The sequence below is a fragment of the Rhineura floridana genome, chromosome 21 (genome assembly GCF_030035675.1).
Source record: "Rhineura floridana isolate rRhiFlo1 chromosome 21, rRhiFlo1.hap2, whole genome shotgun sequence".
NCBI lineage: Eukaryota > Metazoa > Chordata > Lepidosauria > Squamata > Rhineuridae > Rhineura > Rhineura floridana.
Window position 1 is genome coordinate 9,786,339 of NC_084500.1, and position 24,363 is coordinate 9,810,701.

The 24,363-nt window shown below is 43.9% G+C and overlaps 1 protein-coding gene across 9 annotated transcripts in view; it reads right to left on the reverse strand.

The window, feature by feature from the left end:
* Nucleotides 1-2,108: 2,108 nt before the first annotated feature.
* RAP1GAP2 (RAP1 GTPase activating protein 2) overlaps nucleotides 2,109-24,363 on the reverse strand; it is a 335,084-nt gene continuing 312,829 nt past the window's right edge. For 6 of the 9 annotated variants that reach the window (XM_061604672.1, XM_061604670.1, XM_061604667.1 and 3 more), the window contains 3 exons: nucleotides 8,063-8,139; nucleotides 5,604-5,645; nucleotides 2,110-5,365 (listed from right to left, as the gene is read on the reverse strand). In XM_061604672.1, coding sequence (XP_061460656.1) covers nucleotides 5,637-5,645; nucleotides 8,063-8,139 — 86 coding nt within the window. In that variant the 3' untranslated portion in view covers nucleotides 2,110-5,365; nucleotides 5,604-5,636. Of the gene's footprint in view, nucleotides 5,366-5,603; nucleotides 5,646-8,062; nucleotides 8,140-24,363 lie in introns of all 9 variants that reach the window. The other 3 variants (XM_061604666.1, XM_061604671.1, XM_061604669.1) reach the window with 1 other exon arrangement.

Below are 24,363 nucleotides of genomic sequence, written 5' to 3' on the forward strand. Positions count from 1 at the left end.
GCTAGTGATGCCGCTGGTGTTACATTGGTAAGGCAGAATGTAGGGAACCCAAACAGGAGGCAGAGCCAACTAATTCTCCCCCCCATCTTCCTCTACAAGTTGCCCTACTGGGGAAAGGAGCAACTAAAATTAAAAAGGGGCTGATGCAACTCCACTATGAGGAAAGGTCAGAGCCAGGGGTGTAGTTGTCCAGGGTCTTGGGGGGGTCTTAGCCCTTGTATTTTTTTTGGGAGCACGGTCCCAGCAAGGTCCCTGTGTCTTCAGCATCCTGTGAGCATGAAAAGGGAGTGCCTTAGCCACTGCTTCCTTGATCTTTCCTGCTAATGGAGCTAATGAAAATGAAAGGTGAGTTAGCCATTGAGAAGAGTCTTCTCAATAGCTAACACTCTCCCCTTCCATGCTTATTGGCTCCTAGGGATGTCTGTTGTGGGAGAAGGTATTAACAAGGATCTCATTCTCAACCCCACAGCAAGAAAAGGGGAGGGGACATGGCTATGACTAACATGAAGGGACCCTGCACTTCTGAGTTTACCACTACACTACTGGTCACAGCTACAATTTCCCCATGCCTGTCAGGAAGCATTCAAGGTGATTCCTGGGGTCAGCTATGGAAAGTGGGTGTTCCTCCCCACCTGTCAATCATCTGATGTAATAATGACCTGATGCATGGTGAGTTAATTCCTAGTTCCTGCCTGTCATATACGATGTCAGGTGTGGGGCAGGCAGGCATGGTTTGTGGAAAACCATGGGCCCAATGGGGAGGATTGGTGGGCCAAATTTGGCCCACAGCCAGAGGGTCCTCCACCCCAGCTTTATGACAACCTTCTGCAACTTGGGGTCCTCCAGGTGTTTTGGATTACAACTCCCATCAGCTCCAGCCAGCATGATGATCATATTACACTTTTCTAGATGAATATACTTCCAATGTTATCATCTTCCTGCCATGTTTCACCACAAAGGGGAGCCTTTGGTGGCCATTCTACCATTCCAGAACTTCTTTCTGTCATGTTGTGTGATTTTCATGAGCCACCAGAGAGCAAGGCCTTCACACTTCACACACACATCATATCTGATGTGTGCTGAAAGCAGAGACGCTGGCAGGGTGGGGAGTGTGACCACATGAGGGCAGTTGTGCGAACCCCTCTAAACTCAGTCCAGATAGAAAAATGTTTCAAGGTTCCCTCAGTTACCCATTTACTGTCACAGGGTGGTATTCAACTAAGTCCTATTCATTGTAGACCCACTGAAGTTAATGGGCATGGCTATGTTAGGTTCATTAATTTCAGTGGGTCTACTCTAGGGATAGGTGAGAATTTCGATTCAGTTTACATTTCAAACAGAATTTATCAAAGTTGCACTTTCCAAAACAATATGAGAACCGAAACACAAACCATCCTTTGAAATTTGCAATTATTAGAATTATGGGATACAGTTCGCCAACTAAACAATATTTATAAAATTGCATTTATTAGGGGAATGTGTGCATAAAAAATGAATACATGAGTGAGAATAACATGCAAAAAGGCATTATGTGATGAGAAATGGTTTGCAAAAATGTGTACCTTTGTCAAAACTGCCTACAAAAATGTGTTTATTTGGAGAAATTCACACTAAAATGGTGGAGAACTTTCATGAGGATTTTTTTTTAAAAAAATGCAGATTGCTGCAGAAATGTAGAGAACTGAATTTAACCTTAGAAAAGTGAGAAGCTGAGAGAACCGAAATTGACAGACTATCCCTAGTCTACTCTGAGTAGGACTTGGCTGAATTCAATTTATCTCCCCCGCCCCAGCTTGTTACGTCAGATAAAAAAATAATCTGATAACAAAAATAGACAGCAGTCTTAAAACAAGTCTGGCTCTTTCTCCACCTAGTGGGGCATTGTCTGTACCAACAGGAAGTTCTCCCAGCTTTGGAGACCCCAGAAATTGAACCTGGGACCTTATGCATGTAAAGCCCTTTCCTTAAAAGATAAAGTGAGATTCCAGTCATCACGGTTCCTTTGCCCTTTACAATCAATGGGCTCACCTTGTTGCATGGAAAGGCTGGAACTGTGAGGAACCTCCCCATCCCTTCCCCTCCCCTCCCCACTCTGGCAGCCCCTACTGGGAGGCCCACCTTAACCAACAGCACTGCTGTTCCCAAGATAAGGGATGCAGTACTTTTTTCAGCCTGAGGGCCATATCCTCTTCTGGGCAGCCTTCTGGGAGTCATGTGCCAGAAACAAAAGAGAATGGGGTGATGCATGAATATTTTTACTTTTGTACAGTACCATCCAGCCTCCTGAAGAAGCCCAGGGCAGCAAGAAGGCCTTAAGAACATTCGAAGAGCCCTGATGGATCAGGCAAACGGCCCATCTAGTTCAGTGTCTTATTCTCACAGTGGCCAACCAGATGCCAAAACCCTAACCCTTTCCCAGCCCAGGGAACCTGGGACCTTCTGCTAGCAAAGACCGTGTTAAACTCCCCTTCTCAGGCACTTGAAACCACACTGGAGATTCCCACCATGTGGTTTCTGTGCTTTCATATTCCTTACATGCCTCTTTTTCACTGATTTTAAGCCTGGGGCCAGGCATTTTTCAGGCCTGTCTCTCGATATTGAGTGCCATGCTGGGGGCGGGGGTGGAGTCAGGCCATTAACAATCATTATTGATTGTTCCTATTAAGGCCCAGCTTGGTCTTAGGGAAGAGATGCACACACAAGCAGTTTCCCTGTTTATTAACTGGAAAAGCAACCTTGGAGGCTGCAATCATGAGCAGAGTAAGTAGTGAGGGGAGGAACATGGGAAGCTGCCTTCTGCTGAGTCTGACCATTGGTCCCTCCAGCTCAGCACCACCTACACTGACTGGCAGTGGCTCTCCAGGGATTCAGCCAGGAAGTGTCTCCTAGCCTTACCCCATTGGGGATTGAACCTGGGATCTTCTGCACGCAGAGCAGGTGCTCTATCCTGAGCTACAGTCATTCCCTGAAGAAGTGTTTTCACCCTTTCTCTTTTTCCTCTCCAGATCGCACACACATCCTGGCTGCTTTTCCACCTGTGGGGAAAAGAGGCAGGGTCCCATGTATCTACTGCTGCTCAGAGAAAAGCACCTGGGGAGGAAGGTGATTTCAAACAGGCAAATGGGCAAAGTGGAAAGTTGAAGCAGCCCCTCTCCCTGCTGCTCCTCCTTTCAAAGTGGCATGCCTCCCAAAGCTGATATCAAATGACAACAAAATGTTAGGATCCTCCACACATCTTCTACCTCAGGTCCACCATTGGGTTTATGGACCAATTTGAGTTTTGTTCTACAATTTCTCTGGGTAATGTGTAATAATAATTGTATTTTAAAAAAAGCTTTGGAATGTACTCATCTAAATTCTACTCTGAGTAGACCCATTGAAATTAATGGACCTCAGAGTAGACCTGGTTGGGTTCACTGCTACTATAACTCAGGATCCTAAGTTAGTCATGTCCTTTAATGTCAATAGGTCTGCTCTGAGTAGAGCAGGAGAGTGAAGAGGGAGGCATCCCAAATGCACTGCAGACAAAAGGGGGGCCCCTTGAAGTGCCGAGTCAACAACCAGCCAAAAATGAAAGTGGCAATTGTTTATTACAGCCCGACATGTTTTGGCTATCAAAAAACCCTTTATCAAGGCAACCTTGGACAAGTAGCATGCTGCTATCTCATCCGTGTACAAAACAGTTTTTGTATGAGCTTTAATAAACGCGTCGGGCTGTAATAAACAATTACCACCTTTGTTTTCAACTGGTTGCTGACTCAGCACTTTGAGGGCCTCCCCTCTCTTTGTCTGCTCTGCACTGAATAGAACCGACACTGGATTCAACTCTTTCATATTTAAACAACAAAAGAATTATAGATTTCAACTAACAAGAATATTGCTTGCTTGCCTGTACCTATACTGCAATGCATTCAGATGGTACCTATTTTGAACTACTGGACCCCCCCAAGCTAAAGATGAGCCCGCCCATTTCTTTAAATCCTCCCTTGCTGCTTGGATTTCTCCAATGAAGGATACTATCAAATGACTGCCCTTGACTGGTTATAAAGACTACAATGGTGGTCTGAAAGGCATGTAACCCTTTTGAACTCTACAAGTTAATTCTAGCACCTTAAATTGTGCCCAGAAAACCAGTTGCAGAAGTTAAGACAGCAGGATGACTTAATTGGGGAAGAAGGGTATGATTAAGGTTCATCAAATTAGGCACAGTGTGGAGAAAGTGGTGAGAGAGAGAACTTGGGCGGGGGGTCTGGTCACTCCACGAAACATGAACACAGAAGGCTGAGGTATGGGGAGAAATGTGTGGGGAACCTTTAGGCCCTCCTGCTGTTATGGAACTACAACTCCCACCAGACCCAGCAAGCCGGGGATGATGGGAGCTGCAGGTCCAGCAACATCTGGAGGGCCAGAGGTCCCCCACACCTGCAATAGGAAGTACTTCTTTCCAAAACTCACTGGCACCAGTTTTTCCAACAGCCATTCACTTCAAAAGATGTAAAGGGAGGTTCAGCAATTCCATGGAGGAGGAGACATAGCTGGAAGCTAAACGAGATGACCAGGTTCACAGGCAGTGTGCCACTAGAGAGGGCTGTCATTTGCATGCCCCAGCTGCAGGCTTCCTAGAGACATCTGATTGGCCACAGGAGGCTGGACTAATGGAGGCAGGGCTTTTCTTACATTCCAGAACTGAAGTTGGAGAGAAAAGGGGGCAGGAGAGAGACAGAAGGAACAGAAAAGGTTGCAAAGATGCCACATTCTGTATTAGCTGAAGTTCTCTTCAAGAGGTGGAGCTTTCTACCACTTTCAGAACATCGAAATAACAAAGTCCATTAGCATTAGCATTAGAAAGACAGGAAAACAGAAAGGGCATTTGCAGCTGTATGAGAGTCTTCTCAAGCTCCAGGTAGGAAAGGAACTAGCCCACAGTACAGCTAAGGATTATAAGAATATGTTTCTTAAAAAAACTAAAACAACTTTCTCAACTCAGAAGGTACACAAGGAGAGCAGCGCTTGTGACCCTTAAGTCAAACACGGATAACTGAGAACAAGGAGCAGATAATGTTCGCAGGTTTCAAAAAGCCGAATGAATAACAGAGAAGCTGATTCAAGTACACGTTGGCAGCAAAACTCCATCTCCTCCCTGTGACGTCCTTCGGATCACAAAAAATGAAGTGTGAATGGTGGCGGTGGTGGGGAGAAGAATCCCACAACCTGTTTGGCTCATTTCCTTGGGCATCTTTTCCAGTCGCATCTAATGGAAAGATTGGCCTAGGACCGAAGTGCATGTCATATGCAGCAGTGGTGCTTAGTGTGGCAAAAAGAGCATTTTCACCTTAAAAACAAACAAAATCGAAACAGAAATGCCCTGCAAAAGACAAAAAGGGGGGGAAATTAGGTGGGGACTTGGCCCTTAGTGATGCAGGGCTGCACCAAAATATTTGCAGCAAAAGGTGTCATTCACAGTAGCACCCTTTTTTGCTCACCCCAATGTCTCTGTGATATCTTGTACAGCTTTTAATTTTTTAAAAAATATAAACATACAGAGAAACATTCCATCAGACACAGGTGATCCTCTTAGTGAGACGTTGGACAAATACACTTACCTTATTGGAGGTCTGTGTGGTTTTATCCTTCAGCTAATGTGTCTGCATGGAAAGAAAGGGGATTAACTGGCTTCAGTTGGACTCAAACGTGCCTGCTCTGCTTTACAAGGTACCCTCCAGATGTTGTTGGGACTCCAACTCACATTAGCTCCCAGCCAGCATAGCCAATCGTCAGAGATGATGGAAGCTGGAGTACAGGAACTTTGGGAGGGTGCTGTGTTGTTTACCCGTGCTCTAAGAGCAGCCTTCCCCAACTCTCAATGCCCAGGGTGGAGAATCTTTGGCTCTCCACATGTTCTGGACTACAGCTTCAACCATCCCTGACCATGCTGTCTGGGGCTGATCGGAACTAGCATCTGGAAGGCCACAGGTTCCCCATGCCAAGTGTGGCCCACCCACTGTTTTTCTGACCCTCCTCATCCCCAGCATTCCATGGACATTCAGCATATTTAGTCCTCATTGGGCTGTTTTTGAGGTTCTCCCTTTAGGGCTTTCCTTGCCTTTCTCTCCACCCCACCACCTGAAAAATTATACTTCTGCAAGTCTGCTGAAATCTCTCTCTTATACGTGAGTGCTGTAGTTTTGACAACACAAGGAGCAGCACTCAAGTAATTGAGCACACTGTTGTAATGGGCTTGCTCAAATATTGGGCATAAATATGTTTAAGAATTGCTGAAATAGCTTATATAGTCTGCTTGTTTCAATGTATGTATTTTGTAAATGAGCCAGAGAGTAAAAACATTCCTTTTAAAAAATGGGCTTTGAGCCCTCCCTTTAGAGTAAAGCAGTAATTTTCCTACAAGTGCAGAGGAAAATACAAAGTGATAAGACAGGCAGCCAATGGATTTTTGCTTATATCAGCAAGAAAGCTCATTACATGACGTGGCTGACACCTGCAGACAGGGCAAGCAAGTGGTTGAGGCTAGTCATACTTGCCGTCTCTAGGAGGAGTGGAGAGGCACAACAGATAGACAGCAGCTGATAAGACCATGGGAACATGCCCCCCCGCTTTGATACAAAAGTGTACAAAAAGCCAGGCTTTACAGCACTCACTACTCTCAACTCTAGCTGGAGTGAGGATCGCAGAGAAGGCAGGAGATCCATCCATCTATTCCACCCATGACAACTTATGGGTGATGAATTATGAAACATGTATTTCCATGTATTTTGTACCTTTGACTCTGTAACAAGACTATGGATGGAAAGAGCTGTCCATTTCCATTCTCCCAGTTTCCCATTTTTCCAATCGTAAATTTGGTTCTCAAGTTTTCTGCAGCAATTTGTGCATTTTTTTAAAAAAAAAAATCCTAATGAAAATTCTCCACCATTCTAGTGTGAATTTCTCCTAATAAACACATTTTTGTAGGCAGTTTGACTAATCTACTCATTTTTGCAAGCCATTTCTCATCATACAATGCATTTCTCGATGTTATTTTCACTAATATATTCATTTTTATGCACACTCCCCTAACACATGCATTTTTATAAACATTGTCTGGTTGGTGAATTGCATCGCAAAATTTGAAAAGTGCGAATTTCGAAGGCTGGCTGTGTTTCAGTTCTCATGTTGTTTCAGATTTGATAGATTTGACGTGAGATGTGAACTGAATTGAATTTCTCTCCCATCTTTAGTTGTAACTCAGTCCTTCTATCTATTATAACTTGACAAAGTAAGATGTGCCTTCCAGGTCTTATATTTTGATGTTAAATTGATATCCAGCAATATCTTTCTTGGCGATATGCATTCTTATTTTCTGTTTCTGCTATGCTGGCTAAAGCCACCTAGAATGCATTTTATTAGCTTTAGCGTGCAAATATGAATAAATAAATAAAGATTATTCTGTCTGAAGTCTGACTCCCAAATAGAAATTTCTGGTACCTCCTAAGACTCAAGAATCCGTGAGTAGGGTCTTTTATATCATCCGCCTACCTTCTGACGACTGCTGTTGATAACTTGTGAGCTTAGGTGAACTAATGTTGGACATGCAAGGACTCTGGATGAAGGGAGAAAGCAAGAACCCTCAACCCTGTGCATTCACAAGAAGAGGGCCAGTCTCCGTTTCAGTTCCTGCATCTCCAGCTATAAGGTTCCTGTGGCGAGTAGCATAAAAAGATTTGCCTAAGATTTTAAAGAGTCAACCACCAGTCAGAATGGATCAGGGATGGGGTACCTGTGGACATTCTGCTGTTGTTGGACTGTAACTCCCAGCATCTTGAACAACCACAGGTATCCTATCCCTGAAGCAGACTATTTTGGGGTAGCCCAGGGCTGGGGAATTTTGGGAGGGCTTTGGTCCTCTATATGTTGCTGAACGACAACTCCCATCAGCCCCAGCAAGCATGGTCAATAGAGAGGAATGATAGTTCAGCAACATCTCTCAAAAGCCAAAGGTTCCCCACATCTGGGCTAGATTGACCAATATCCTAAATTATTCTAAGATTCATATGTTCATACTTACCGGGCCAGAACTTGAATGGCTAAGTTTATCAAAACGAAATTTAAGATTTGACCTCGGAGAATTCCTGCTCTTCATATCTGTTAAAAAACAAAACAATAAAACAATGTTTGCTTGTAATGATTTAACTCGGGTGTGGGGAATGCAGCAAACCAGATGGTGCTCCCATCATTCTTCACCATTGGCCATGCAGGCTGTGGCTGATGGCTTTGGAGTCTCAACAATATTTGGAGGGCACCATGTTGGCTACCCTTAATTCCATTGAATGAATCTAAACAAATTAGGAATGACCAATTTAGTTTAACAGAAACCCAGTGTCAGTCAAGAACAACGTATCCATTTTGCAGTGGCTTATAATTGCCTAGAAGTGGGAAGAAAAAAACATGGAAAAACTTGACATTGAAGAGTATCTTTATTCCCACAGCTAAGAAATATCAGCAATATGACTGAGGCTGCAATTTCTGAAAGCAAGTCTAGTTGCACTCAGTGGGGCTTACCTCTCTGAGTAGTGATCAGCAGTGGAGGATGATCCATTAGTACTACCAGGGCTCAGTGTAAAGTGTCCAACAATATTTTAAAAACTCCCCAAAAATCTCAAAGCCACACTCTTTCCTATCCTACACACTCTTCCATGATCCATTACAATGTAGAGAGAGGCCTGGATACTCCGGCCAATCAGCTCTCTGCTCGCTCTCTCCAAAAGGACTGCTATGGGCAGGAGGTCCCACACCAGGCATAAAAAACATGACAGTATTTTTTAAAAAATCTTACCAGTGCTACTTTTTTATTTGCCCCAGTTGTGCAGTTTATCCCTCTCTCCTGTTGTCAGTATCTAAGCTTAAGACCTGGGAGCTGTTCTGAGCATGCTTAGAGCTGTTTTCTTCAAGGCCACACCTTAAAGCAGGCTCTTTGTAGGAGAAGGGTTAGTTTGTACAGCTTGAATTTTATTATGTTAGTATTATTTTATTATTTTTATTATTATTTTATTATTTTTATTATTATTTTATTATTTTATTTTATTATTTTTTATTATTTTATTTTTATTTATTATTTATTATTATTTTATTATTTAATTAAACATTTATCTTATTTTTTACTTTTTAAGCTATTTGGTATTGGAAGGAGAAATTGTGGACTGTAGTTTGGTGGGGGGATAGCCGGTGAAGGTGAGTTATTTTCCAGTTTGCTCAGCATGCTCACCCTCCATACGCTTGGCAGTTATTCTCCTCTTCTGCAAGTGTTTTTGCTCCCAAAGGAGCAGGATGTTGCAGCAAGTCTCCACTCTCCTAATTCCCCACCCATCTTTCTATTCTAAATTTCTGTGCTATTTAACCAGTAAAAGTAAAATACTAAAACCTTTTTAAAATCATTTTAAAAATGAAAGCAAATTATTTTGCTTTCCACAGTCCCCCACTCTCAGTGGCTGCGCCTAAGATAACTCTTCTGGGGAATCAGTTCCCTGTGCACCCTAACTTGGGAAGTAAAATCAACTGGACACAAGTAGGATTTACGCATCTAAACCAGAGCTTGGAATATTACTTTTAAAAAGTAATAAATTTCACTTACAATTACATGGCCCAAAAAGTACTAATTACCCTTACAATTACAATTGCTCTGAAAGTAACTGATTACTTTACTTTTTCTCAAAAGTAATCACTACAGTTACATTTCAGTTACTTTTTTAAAAAAACGCCTACAAGATGCTGGCACATCAAAGTAGCCTAAAACAACATTAAAAATAAACACACACATACAGTAGTAGAATAATTCTTTTTATCCATAAGATAGCAATGGTGATCTCTCCGGTGGTGAGGCAGAGGCCACTACTCAGATCTTTGCACATCAAACCAAGTGCAACCCACCCACCCCCACTCAGCCAGCCAGCATAATCTCCCTCACTTAACCACCTCCCAGACCCTGCCCTGCCACCAACTAAGGGACAACTAAGATGCAAAAAAGTTAAAATACTGCAAATGCAGCACAGTAGCCAGAGAGGGTGGTGGAGGCCACTTTGTGTGCGAAGTACAAGCACACACATGTTGTCATCTTTCACCTCCACAGTTCTTTATCTCCATTCTGCTGCTGCCTCCTTCTCCTCCTTTATCCATGTTCTTGCCCTCCGGCTCCTTTTCCCCATCCACTCCATTTTTTTAAACAACTGTTTTCTCTACTCCACCCTGTCTCACTCTGCACCTCCTCCCTTGTTGCCTCCTACCCACCCACAGACCCATGATGATAACGAAAGTTAAAGAGGAAAGTACAAAAGCAGGACTACAGTCAAGACAACTAAAATAATGACAACAGAAGATTTATGTCACTTTAAAGTTGACAATGATTGTCAAGGATTCAAGCACAGTCATTAACCAAAATGGAGACAATAGTCAAGAAATCAGAAGAAGACTAGGATTGGGGAGGGCAGCTATGAGAGAACCAGAAAAGGTCCTCAAATGAAAAGATGTATCACTGAACACTAAAGTCAGGATCATTCAGATCATGGTATTCCCAATCTCTATGTATGGATGTGAAAGCTGGACAGTGAAAAAAGCTGATAAGAGAAAAATCAACTCATTTGAAATGTGGTGTTGGAGGAGAGCTTTGCGGATACCATGGACCGCAAAAAAGACAAATAATTGAGTGTTAGAACAAATTAAACCAGAACTGTCACTAGAAGCTAAAATGATGAAACTGAGGTTATCATACTTTGGACACATCATAATTTGCTAGAAAAGACAATAATGCTGGGGAAAACAGAAGGGAGTAGAAAAAGAGGAAGACCAAACAAGAAATGAGTTGATTCCATAAAGGAAGCCACAGACCTGAACTTACAAGATCTGAACAGGGTGGTTCACAACAGATGCTATTGGGGGTTGCTGATTCATAGGGTCGCCATAAGTCGTGATTGTCTTGAAGGCACATAACAATAAAATTTGCAAGGAAAATAGTGCCCTCATACCGATGAGGCTGAAGTTTTTAACTAATGAATTCTAATATAAACTAATGAACTGTAACTCCTAATACAATCTTGTCATTCTTGTAATACTCAGTGGCATATAAAGCGACTATTTCTTCAAAAGTTATTCTCTGGTTCAGATCTTAATCCAACCTGGTCTGCATTTCACTCTACCTCTCTCACTACTGAATGTTGCCATGAAAGAATTCCAGGTACCTTGGGAGCCTGGTACACAATTTGTGCTTGGGATGTGGCTAAATTGCTAGATTAGGTGGGGGAGGGGGAGAATGCAGAGTTTAATTCTGAACTGAGGTGAATACACCCTGACTAGTTATAGCAGTGATCCTCACAGTAAACAAGATTTTCCTTCCAGTTTATATAAAAAATCATTATATGGCCGAGGGCAGGGGTAACCGATATTGTGCTCTCCAGATATTTTGGACTACAACTCAGCCTCAGCTAGCAAAGGCAATGGTGAGCAATGATGTCAATTGTAGTCCAAAACATCTGGAGGGCAACACTTTGGCTACCCCAGCCCTAGGGACATATCCCAAATTACCCATAAATCTATGTATCTCTGATCATCAGCAAATGTTTAAAAGTTTTGTTAACTTTTATGGAAATATTTTGAGTTGTCAAACAAAAGAAACTGAGATTCAAATCTGGTGTAAGATGACAGGATTCTTATCTATCTTGGGAATACTGGTGTTATGTAAAATAATAATGTGTTAATTGTTAATTCACAAAGGCAAGACGAATCTGTATTCATAGAAGAATGTTTGTACTAGCTAGAAAACTACAATAACAAAAGGATACAGGTTTTATCCCATTTTAGAAAGGATATTGGAGGGGAGGAGCAAACAGACTATCCTTCCCTTGAGTAAAGATTATTTATTGCATTTATATACCGCCCCATAGCCGAAGCTCTCTGGGTGGTTTACATCAATTAAAAACATTAAAAATAAATATACAATTTTAAAAACACATTTTAAAAAGCAATTTAAAAACACATGCTAAAATGTGTACATATTATATGTACACAAGTATTGTGGTGGGGAACGGTGGAGTCAAATTTCACAAATTTCCAAAAAGTACCTAAAATTCAATATAAGCCTAAATGTGTGCATAATTAGCAGCAGCAGAATTAGTGATAGCAAAGTTTGAATGGTTGTGTTAAGTTAATTAACACCTGCAGTGGGATAGGAAACCATTCTCTCTATTCAAACCCAAATAAACTCAAAAGCTGGCGGCTTGTAGTCTTTTCTGAGGAGCTGCCAGTCCAGGCTCTGCCAAGCTCAAGATGATTCCCAGAACTTACTGCCCTAGGCCCTTGCCAGTAACAGTTCTCAATTAAACTTCAGAACTAAGAGCAAAAGCTCCTCTGATTATAAAAGCCTCACTTTCGCAAGTTGCCAAGCAGCTGCCATTCAGGGATTTCTAGGTCAAAAAATAAGTCATTAAAAATTACAACCAACTGCTAACTGGGTACCATCAAGGACACTTGCAAATTGGTTCCAAGCTAAAAACTAGGGCTATACCCCAATTAAACAATATTAATTGATCAATTGTATGTGCTAGTTGATCCATCAATTATCTTTGTGTAAATCTGTATATAGGTAGAAATTGTATTTCTGAAGCAAGAAGCATTGTTTTGGTTTAGGTGGTAAGCAAATTTGTCTTAGTAGGCATCTTAGAACAGGTGTTCCTCCTGCATAAGAGAAGATGCCATAGGTGCTTGCCATCTGCAACTTTTTAAAACACTTATATTAAAAATAGCATTTACTAAAATCTTATGTCCAATTCGTAGGATTAACTTTATTTTAAATTTACTAAAATAATCTACTGAATGAAACATCACAGCTCTATTTAAAATGTCTCATTTGGAAAACAAAGAACAAATGAGACAACTTCCTTCTGAGTCAGCCAATATTCTAAATGCTATAAGTGAAAGCTTTCGAATTACGCAACTCACTTCTTCAGGTGTGGATGCTCAGAGCAAGAAAGTCTGAGTGGCTTAAGCTTGAGTGAGTCCTGAATATGACCCCTCAAAGCTGGCATGCAGCAAATTAAATTAAGGACCTGTGTAATAAAACTGTAGGCAGATTAGTCCTAATGACAGCATCTTCTCAACTTGGCCTTGGGCAAGCCATCATACTGTAATATTGATCCCATCCCTCAGGCAAACAAAGCTTGACAAAGCAGCATTGGAAAGTTCATCACATAAGAATCCCCCAAAAACTCCCTTGTAGAAGTTAGGAGCAACCATCAAAAGGTTAGGTATAAACTACAGTACTTAGAAAAGGAGAAATTGTTTGATGTTCAGGAAGAAGACTTTGAAGGGGATTCCTTTCTATTCAAACTGCTCATTTACTAAGGACTGAACCTGTCTCCAGAAATTCACAGCTACTTGAGGCAGCTGAAAAATCAGAAGTGCCTTTTTGTTTCTCCACACACAAGCAGCCATGAAAGTATTAGAGCCGTTCCAGAGTCACTTGACTACCATTTGGGAGAAACTGTAAATAGCGGGAAGATCACCACTGCTTGGAAACTCAATTACTTACAGTAGGACGAGTTTGGGAGTGAGTGAGCGGGGGCAGAGGGGGCAGGGGGCAGCAGGATGAGTGAGCAAGTGGGGGGCAGGCAGGGGAGAGAGCAGGGGGTGGCAGGGCAAGCGAGGGGCAGGCGGGGGCAGAGGGGTGGGGGGGCAGCAGGATGAATGAGAGCGAGGGGCAGGTGGGGAGAAAGAGCAGGGATGGGGTGGCAGGGTGAGAGGGGGTGGGGCAGAGGGAGGGGTGAGGGGCGGCAGGATGAGTGAGCGAGCAGGGGCAGGCAAGCAGGCGGGGGTGAGTGGGCAGGGGGTGGGCAGGGGGGCAAAAGTGGGGGCAGTAGAGCGAGTGAGGGAGTGAGCAAGCAGGTGGGGAGAGAGTGGGGGTGGGGGCGGTAGGGCGAACAAGGAGACGGGCAGGGTGCAAAACAGCAGGGGTGGGGAGCAGTAGAGCGAGTGAGGGAGTGAGGGAGCGGGTGGGCAGGCAGGCAGGTGGGCAAGGGAGGGCAAGCAGACATCTACCATCCAGAATGAGTCTGGAGTTCACCCCACAAGCTGGAAAAGGTAGCACACACACACATCATCATCACTCACCTCCACAGCTCTTCACCTCCATTCTGCTGCTGCCTTCTCCTCCTTCATCCTTGCCCTCTGGCTTTGTCCCTCCACCGTCCATTTTTGTAGCAATTTTCTCTCTCTCTCTCCACTTCCTCCCTCATGCCTCCTAACACAGAATGCGAGGGAAGAGCGATGCTGTGCAGAAGCCCATGCTTCTGGCACATGTATTCGTTCACCAATCAGAGGAGCAGAAGACTTCCCCTGCTCCCCCCCCAAGTAACACCCAAAAGTAATGCTGGAAATATTACTGTTGCTGCTGAAAAGTAAAGAAATTACTAGTCGTTCTTCTAGTAGCAAAATGTAATGAAAAAGTAATAAATTACAAGTAACGTTATTTGTAATGAGTTACTTCCAAACTCTCATCTAAACCATGCAATAATCAGGCCAGATTACGATAGCAATAATCAGGTTAGATTAAGATTATCTGAAGCCTTGGAACTGCACTAATTTGTAAGGGGGCAAGCAGAGAAACATGGCTCTTTATTATACAAACATGCCTCACTCTGGTAAAAGGAACCAAAATTTGTTGCTTATGACAAGTCTCTTTTACATTTTATGCCTCCTTCTACAGCCATGTGATGTAGGTTAGGCTGAGAGTTGGTAACTGGCCCAAAGTCCAGTGTAAGAGCCAGTGTGGTTAGAATGAAGCTCTGGGAAGGACTTTAGAGCCCAGATAGTTTTTTCATCCTTCCAGAAAGAAAAATACTCTGTGTGAATGAATGGCTATGAAGGTGGTGCAGACGTGAGAGATTTGGATTCTGGCTATGGTTCCTGGAAGATGGACTGCTGGCAAGTGATGGGTTGCATCTCACAAGGACTGGGAAGAATGTGTTTGGCCACAGCATGGAGAAGTTCATCAGGAGGGCTATAAACTGAATCCAAAAGGGGAAGGAGACGTAAACTTGGTGGTAATGACTGATGAAGGCTTATGCGCAGTAGCGGGACCAGTAGCGGGCTGTAATAACAGTCCTCAGAAAAATGCAGTAAGGAAGCCAAGCCATAAATCACATGGTCTTTGATGTCTATATACTCATGCACAGAGCATGGGAAACAAGCAGGATGAACTTGAACTCTTAATACAGGAGGGCAATTACGACTTGATATGTATAACTGAAACTTGGTGGGATGACTCCCATGACTGGAATACAGAAATTGAAGGATACAACTTGTTCAAGAAGAACAGAAGGAATAAAAAGGGAGGTGGAGTGGCGCTATATGTTAAAAATATGGTGTTCCTTGCAGGGACGTATTTGCCTCCACCCAAATTAAGAAAGGACTCGGGAAGGTTCGAGAAGTTGAGCATGTGCCATGTGAGATCGCTTACCCAATCAAGTAGGGGTTTGAGCGGCATTTATAAGGCTGCTCCTTTCCCTTGCGCGTGCCTTTTTTGCCTTGCAGCACCCTTTGCCTGTTCTTGCGTGTAAAGGCTCCTTGGCGTCTAATTGGTGATCGTGTCCTTGTTTCTTCTGCTTTATTACGTCCTGTGCTTGCAGTTCTCGAGGGTTTGCTGTGTTCTGCGTGCATTCCTTTTTATTTAGCATTTATTTGATTCCCAACGATCAGCTGGGCTGCGGGCGTCCGCCCATGTGCCCGGCAGCTTCCCACCGGCTCGCCGGCTGCCGGCTTAATATTTGAGTTTATTTGCATTTATTTTCAATTTAAAGCCTTGCTGCTTTTGTATTACGTTTCATTTCCTTGAAGGGGTGGGTTTTTGTGGTGCAGTTCTTGCTCTTTGAATTCCTTGGGTTCCTTTTTTATTTGATTTGTTTCCGTTTATCCCGCCCTGCCCCCCCAACCGTTTCCTGTTTTTAGTATTATTGTAGGTATTCCTCGGTGTGTTTATCTTGGTTGTTTGTGAATTTATTGTGGGGTTTCTTAATTTCATATATATCAATTAGTTATACATCTATAAATTAATTTTTAATAGTTTGTTATAATAGATAATTTATAATGTTATAGTTGGGTATTTCAATTAATTAATTTTAAATACTATACACCCCCCACTCTATCTTCATAACCCCCCCTGCTTCCTATAAAAATAAATAAATATATAAATAAATAAATTACAAGTAAATTAAAATATAAATTTTATTGTTTGTCCTGCTGGTTGTGCATATTCTTGTTGGTTACTTGATTGTTCCTCTTGTATAATTGACTATTTCTGTGGTTGCTGTTGTTGGTTCGGCCATAGCATCATGCCTCCCAGGAAGGTTCAGCAGAAAAAAGGAGTCCGCGTTGTGAAGCAGGCGCCAAAGCGCCCTCCGCCACAGCAGCACCAGTCCTCTGATGAAGATGAAGACATGGGAACCATCAGGGCACTGGTTGCTAGGGTTGATGCTTTGGAACGCGAGTGCCAGCAGCCGCTTGATGTGGAGGCGGGTCCTAGTTCCGCCCCCTCAGGTAAGAAATCTGCCCGCTTGGCATCCAAGAGGCATAAGTCTCGTGTTCTTGCTGATTTAGTTTCCAGGATCGGTGTTCTGGAAGCTGCTTCACCTACAGTCGAGCCTGCCGTTCCAATGCTGCCATCTGGACCTCCTGCTGTTCCTTCTGCATTTCCCTATTCGCTCCCAGCCCCACCTGTTCCTGGGTTAGTTCAACCTCAGATTCCGTTTTGCCCAACTGGGATCACGTCCATAACTTCTGATGCTCCTGGGTTCATGGCACCACCTCTGGTTGCCTCTCCTGCGGCGGTTACAGGTGAGCACACTACACCTACACAGGCCCATGACACACAACCTCAGATTCAAGGTGTTTCGGCATGTAATCCACTGACGGCTGGTTCTCAGCTGCCAGGTGGTATTTCACAATCTTTGGTATTTATGGGGGGGGTTAGTTCCGCAGCAACCTCAGCTTCCCTGGCCTGCTGCGGCTGTGTCTCCATGGCAGCCGCTTGTGGCTTCTGCTGGTTCATCCCCTGCTGTTTTGCCCCTTCCTCAGGGAGTGTATCCACATGGCGATACTTCCCTGCCTTTGGGCGACCACTTGCTGTTAGCGACAAAGGAGAAAATTTGGCGTGGAGAGTACATTGATTTGTTCTCTCTCCTTTTTCATGAGAACGAGATAAAACCTAAGGAAGCGCAAGATTTTAAGGAGCGTGAGGCAGCCACAAAAAAGAAGGTCGATCGTGTGTGGCCTAATTGGCTGAATGCCTACACCATTTACATGGGAGTTATGACTCAGGCTTATCTATCTAGGGCCTTGTCTATGATAAAATACCAGGACATTGTTCATAGGGCCTTGCGCGAATTCTCGGGTACCGCTTGGTTGCGGTACGATGAAAATTTCAGACAAAGGGCGGCTCTCGATCCCACCCTTCGTTGGGATGTGGAGCATGCGGGCCTGTGGCTGTGCTCAATGACTTCCGCCAGGCCCACTCTTGGTGATAGAGCCGATAGTGGCCATATTCTGGCATGAGCGCAGACTTCTGCCTCTGGCTCTGGCCAAGGTGGGCATTGGGTTCAATCCCAGCAAGTCTGCTGGACATTTAATAGCAATGGCCGCTGCTTCAGGCATCCCTGTAGATTCCGCCATGTCTGTGGATTGTGTGGTGGCACCCACCCCAGTTCCTCCTGCCAGCACGTGCGGCAGGCTCACCCAGGTACAGGGGAACAACAGCATCCAAAACGTGGCTCTGGCAACAGCGGCGGTACGTCGCAAGGCCAGTAGCCCTATTCAGTTGATTCCTTTGGAGGGATTGCTGCGTTCCTATCCCAATAGGCTAGCTGCACGTTTTTTGCTGCACCGTTTTACGTATGGTTTCCGAATCCCTTTCCAAGGTCCAAGGGCTGCTTCTTCCTCTGCCAATCAGCCCTCTCTTAGGTCTATGGCCCCCATGGTGTTGGCCAAACTCAATAAAGAGATACTTGCCGATCGTGTTTCAGGCCCCTTTTCCGTCCCTCCTTTACGGAATTTAAAAATTTCTCCTTTAGGTATTGTCCCTAAGAAGCAGCCTGGGGAGTATCGCCTTATCCATAATCTCTCATTCCCCAAAGGTGCCTCTGTTAATGATGAAATTTTTCCAATCCATGCCTCAGTTAGATATACTTCGTTTGATGAGGCTGTGAGAATAATCCGCAGGGCTAGCAAGGGTGCTTTAATGGTGAAGTGTGATATTAAATCTGCTTTTCGCCTCCTTCCAGTGCATCCCGAGGATGTTGATCTGTTAGGTTTCAAATTTCAAGGCCAGTTTTATGTCGACAGGGCTATGCCAATGGGCTGCTCTGTGTCTTGTGCTGCATTCGAAGCATTCAGCACTTTTCTGGAGTGGGCACTTCGACAGAGGACCTCTTCCTCATTCTCTGCCCACTATCTGGATGATTTTTTGTTTGTAGGGCCAGCTGGTTCTTCACATTGCCTCTATTTGATGCAATCCTTCGAAGCCTTATCCACCGAACTTGGTGTCCCTTTAGTTCCTGAAAAGTCGGAGGGCCCTTCTACTTCCCTTACTTTCTTAGGTATTCAGTTGGATACAGTGGCTCAGTTCTCTCGCTTACCCCAGGATAAGTTGCTTGTCTTGCAGCAACGACTTCATTCCGCTTTGGTGCTGAAGAAAATCACATTATCTCAGTTACAGGAGCTGGTAGGCCACTTAGTGTTTGCTTCTAAGGTCATTTCCCCTGGTCGTGCCTTCCTCAGGCGTCTCTGTGACGCCATGAAGGGGGTTTGCTCTCGTTTCCATTTTATTAGAGTCACAGCTGGGATGAGAGCGGATTTGCACATGTGGCTTGTTTTTTCTGAGCATTTCAACGGTCTTTCCTTTTGGCGAGAGGAGTTGCTGTTGGAAGCGGAATTATAGGTACAATGGCAGGCCTCGGGTATTACATCTGACATGACATTTTTAGAATTTTTCCCAATTGTTGTAGCAGTTCATATCTGGCAGTTTGCATTTCAAAATCGCACGGTGCGTTTTTGGTGTGACAATCTGTCTACAGTGTGCGTTGTGAATGCTCAGACTTCTAAATCTCCTCGAGTCATGGGATTGGTGCGTGCTTTTGTCTTGCAATGTTTGCATTTTAATATTTTATTTGCAGCTCGGCATGTTCCTGGTTTACAGAACTGTGTTGCTGATGCTCTTTCCCGCTTACAGATGGCGCGCTTTCGGGAGCTGGCACCTGGCGCAGCTCGGGACCCGGTTCCGGTCCCTCCTTTCCTGTGGAGCCTTGGCAATTAGAAGTTGGGGCTCCTATTGCTTCTGCTCTGGCTCCCAGTACTCAAAAAGCGTATCAGCGTTCTTTTGCGAAATTCCAGGATTTTCGTATCAGCACTGCTCTGCCTTTGGTGTGGCCTGTTCCTGCTTCTCATTTATTGCAGTTTATGCTGTACCTAAAAGGGCTGAATAATTCTGTTTCTACTATCGCTGGACACCTCTCTGCGCTGGACTTTATTTCCAAGGCACAGGGACTGCCGGATCATTCTGTAGATTTTAGGGTCAGAAAGGTCCTGGAGGGTTGGTCGCGTTCCGCTCCCAGGCCCACTGACCGGTGGAGGCCAATCATGCCTGATGTCCTCCTCCAGATCCTGGCTTTGTTTCGTACTTTATGCTCATCCCAGTATGAGTTGCACCTGTTTGCCGCAGTAACTCTGACGATGTTCTATGGTGCTTTTCGCCCTAGTGAAGTATTAGTCCCCTCTAAGCGCGATGTTTCCTACTGGGCCTTATGCTCTAGCAATTGCACGTTAGGTGCCGATTTTGTGAGGTTTTCCCTAAGAGTCTCTAAGACTGATCAGAGGGGCCGTGGTGCCATTGTTTCATTATGCAGTTGCCCGGTCCCTGAATTATGCCCTGTGTCTGCAATGCGTCAATTTATGTTTATCAGGCCGAGCGGCCAGCGTTACTTATTTATACATGCGGATGGTTCTGCCCTGACTCAGTTTCAATTTTGGGCCGTTGTTCGGCGGGCCTTGTTGGCCAGTGGGCGCGATTCTGGAGTCTATGGGCTGCATTCTTTCCGGATTGGTGTGGCCACGGCCGCAGCCCTCGTGGGCATGAGCGTTAGCGATATACAAGCGATTGGCAAGTGGCGTTCTTCTGCTTTCAAGTCTTATGTCAGATTTTGATGTTAAGTAATTCTCCTTTTGTTTTCTTTAGGTGTGTTAAGCCTTCCAGTCCCTGTGAGGATCGTTCTGTGTGGCCACTCTATCTTGTTTTGGTCTCACCGGAGGGCCTCATCGACTGTTTCTGGAACGCAGCTGCAGCTTTCCACCAGGGCCACAGTTGGTTGGGAGGCTCGGAGGGGTATGTTATGGGACGCATTGATGCCATTGGTGTGCCGACTAATGTTTTCGGCTACACAGCCTCAAGTCTTGCTGATACATCTAGGTGAGAATGACTTAGTGCAGCGGCCAGGTATGGATTTGCTGCTCAAGGTCACTCGTGATCTCACGTGGCTTAGTCGTTCTTATCCCAATCTCATCATAGTGTGGTCCGATATGCTTGTGAGAAGGGTGTGGAGCAGTGCAATTCACCCCAATAGGATTGACAGGTCTAGGAAATGGGTCAACAGGAGGGTTAGGGATCTTGTTTTGTCCATAGGTGGGGCTTATATTACCCACAACAGAATTACTTTCCATTCTCCACAGTTGTTTCGAGATGATGGGGTTCATCTTTCGGAACTCAGAAGTGATTTGTTTTTGGAGGATCTTAGGAGGGGCCTCAGGGGTTTGTTTTCTTCTGTGGGTTGAGGGGACCAAGCTTCAGCTGATCCCCTCTTGTGGCATGGAATTCAGGCAGGTGAGGAATATTGGGGTTAAATGGAGGCGGTTAAGGCATTATGGTAAAGGACACGTGTTAGGGAACCATCCGGGCTCAATGTCTGGTGGGGATCTGGGGAGGGTCCTCGTGGAACCGGCTTGCACATCATGGTGAACGCCTGTACGGCAGGGCCATGGTGTGGGGGTTGGAACCACACCTGACTCCAATAGCAAGGAGGGAGAATTTTCCCACATCCTTGACTTTGGAGTTATCGCAAGAGGAGAATCATTTTCCTTCCAAAGGGGAGGGAGTATTCCCTCTCCGTTAGGTTAGCCTCACCTGCCCGAAGTAATTTAGATTTGGATAATTGGCTGAATTGAATCTGATTTAGTCTGTTATATTTTAATAAATATAACATCATCCCATTTTTGTGTCATGAGTCTTTATTGGTGTGGGGGCAATATATCCCTGCACAGAAATACAGAAAGATGAGCTTGGTAGCTCCACTGAGAGTATCTGGATTAAAATAATGGGGCAAGTAATAAAAGGAATGTGGTGCTTGGAGTCTACTACCGACCACCCCATCAAGGAGAGGATGAGAATGTAACTTTTGAAAAGCAAATTGCCAATGTTTCGAGAAGGCATGATGTAGTAGTAATGGGGGATTTCAATTATCCCGATATCTGTTGGGAGACAAATTCTGCCAAACATGGCCCCTCCAAGAAATTTCTGGCTTGTGTTGCAGATAACTTCCTCCTACAGAAAGTGGAGGAAGCAACCAGAGGATCAGCTATCCTGGACTTGATTCTAACCAACAGAGATGATTTGGTGGATGAAGTGGCAGTTACGGGAACTCTGGGGGAAAGTGACCACACCATACTTGAATTCTTGATTTTAACAGAAGCAAAAGCTGAGAGTAGCCATATGCGCACCCTGAACTTCAGGAAAGCTGATTTTAATAAACTCAGAACAATTGTAAGTACGGTTCCATGGCAAGCCACCCTAATGAGAAAAGGAGTCAAAGATGGGTGGGAGTTTCTAAAAAAGGAAATTCTAAAAGCGCAATTCCAACAAGGAAAAAAGGGGAGAAACAGCAGAAGAAGCTAATGTGGCTTCACAAAAAACTTAGAGAGAACCTGAAAACAAAAAAAGGACACATACAGGAAGTGGAAAGAAGGCCAGGCCACAAAGGAAGAATACAGGCAGGTATCACAGAATTGCCAGGATGGTGTCAGGAAGGCTAAAGCTGAGCTGAGGCTAGCGAGGGATGCTAAAAGCAACAAAAACACTTTCTTCAAGGGGTTGGACTCGATGGCCTTGTAGGCCCCTTCCAACTCTACTGCTCTATGATTCTATGATGTCCATAGTAAAAGACAGAGAAAAGAAATGGTGTCACAGCTACTCAATGAGGATGGCAAAATGATAACAGATGACAAAGAAAAGGCAGAAGTGCTCAATTCCTACTTTGGCTCAGTCTTCTCCCAAAAAAAGGGTCTATGACCCTCCCGGAAAACATGAAGTAGAAGGGGCAGGATTGGAGCTTGAGATTGATAGACAAGGAACACCTAATCACTTTGAACGAGTTCAAATCTCCAGGGCCCGATAAACTGCATCCTAGAGTATTGAAGGAACTGCCTGAAGAACTCTCAGAACAGCTCTCTATTATCTTTGCGAAATCATGGAGGACTGGTGAAGTGCCGGATGACTGGAAGAGAGCTAATGTTGTCCCTATCTTCAAAAAGGGCAAGAAGGAGGAACTGGGGAACTACAGACCAGTCAGCCTAACATCGCTCCCTGGAAAAATTCTGGAGCAGATTATAAAGCAGTCAATCTGTAAGCACCTTGAAAGCAATATAGTGATTACTAGGAGCCAACATGGATTTATGAAGAACAAATCCTGCCAAACTAATCTCTCTCATTTTTTGATAGGGTAACCTCCCTTGTAGACTGTGGGAATGCTGTGGACATAATACATCTTGACTTCAGCCAAGCTTTTGACAAAGTGCCCCATTATATTCTGATTAGCAAACTAGCTAAATGTGGGCTGGATGAAACAACTATCAGATGGATGCACAGTTGGCTTCAGAATCGTATTCAAAGAGTGGTTATTATACAGCCACAAGAGTGGCTGTATACTATAGTCAGTAGGGATTTTTCACGTTCTACCATGTTAAATGAAAATACCACCCTCATCCCTTTCTGGTGCTTTGTATAGTCCCAATTCAAAACAAAAACTTACAAGTCTTATACTGTTGGATTCAGAATCGCTTGCTCTACAACTCTGGAAGTTTTCTTGGTGATACACAACCCCCGCACAGAGAATCCATAGGTTAAAGTGAAAAACGGGAGAAAAAAAACCAGAAGCCATTTGGACTTTTTTTCTTGAAATTGACATAATCCGTTGAAATTCATTAAAAATCAGAGATGACTGTAAGGTATCGCTAATCAAATCCCTGAGCTTGCCCCATACACAGTACTTCATCTGTAGTAGGTTTAAATTTAAAAAACGGCATGGTTTATTTTTTATTAATATAATAAAAAATGCATTACAGTGTATCATAACGTACCACATGCATAGAAGAGTTCTTTTGTTTCACTCTCCCTCCCCCTCCCCTTCCAGTTACTTGGAGGACGCAGGGGAAGTCTGCTCCTGTGATTGGTGGGCAACAGACACTGGCCTTCTTCTGAGCTTGCTCTGTGTGAGGAAGCATGTGAGAGAGAGAGAGAGAGAGAGAATGGCCGATGGAGGGAGAAAGCAGCAGCAGAATGGAGGTGAGTGGGAAAGAGTCAAAAATGGGGGGGAGCTTTCTTTCTATTCTTCTCCAGTCCTGTTTTAAAGCAATTAGGCAGGGCTTACTTAGGTATTACAGTTTTTTTATTATGTAGGAAACTAATACTGATTTGTTTAAAATTAATACTGATTTTTTGCAGTCACCAACTGGTTTGACAATAAACTATTATATGGGCTGTATGTATTTATACATCTGCAGTGTGTGTGTGTGTGTGTGTGTGTGTGTGTGTGTGTGTGTGTGTGTGTGTGTGTGTGTGTGTGTGTGTGTGTGTGTGTGGAGTCTTTCCAACAACCCTGTGATTGGGTTGGTGATTGGAAACCAAGGCAACTCACAATAAGAAATAAATCCCTTTAAAATCCAATAACCATAAAGCAAGAATAAACAGTTGGAAAACAGCCTAAAGAGGCATGATTCTGAATTTTGGGTTGGGTGAATGAAGTTTATTTATTTATTATTTGATTTATATCCTGCCCTTCCTCCCAGTAGGAGCCCAGGGCGGCAAACAAAAGCACTAAAAGCACTTTAAAACATCATAAAAGACAGACTTTAAAATATATTAAAACATATTTGTAGTTCTCTGCACACTTCCCAGTTTGAGTAAGCCTCATTGAATATATTGGGACTTGCTTCTGAGTAAACAAACATCTGATTGCACTATAAATATATTTACAGATTGTGTAATTCATAAACATATTTGAGAGTCATGTT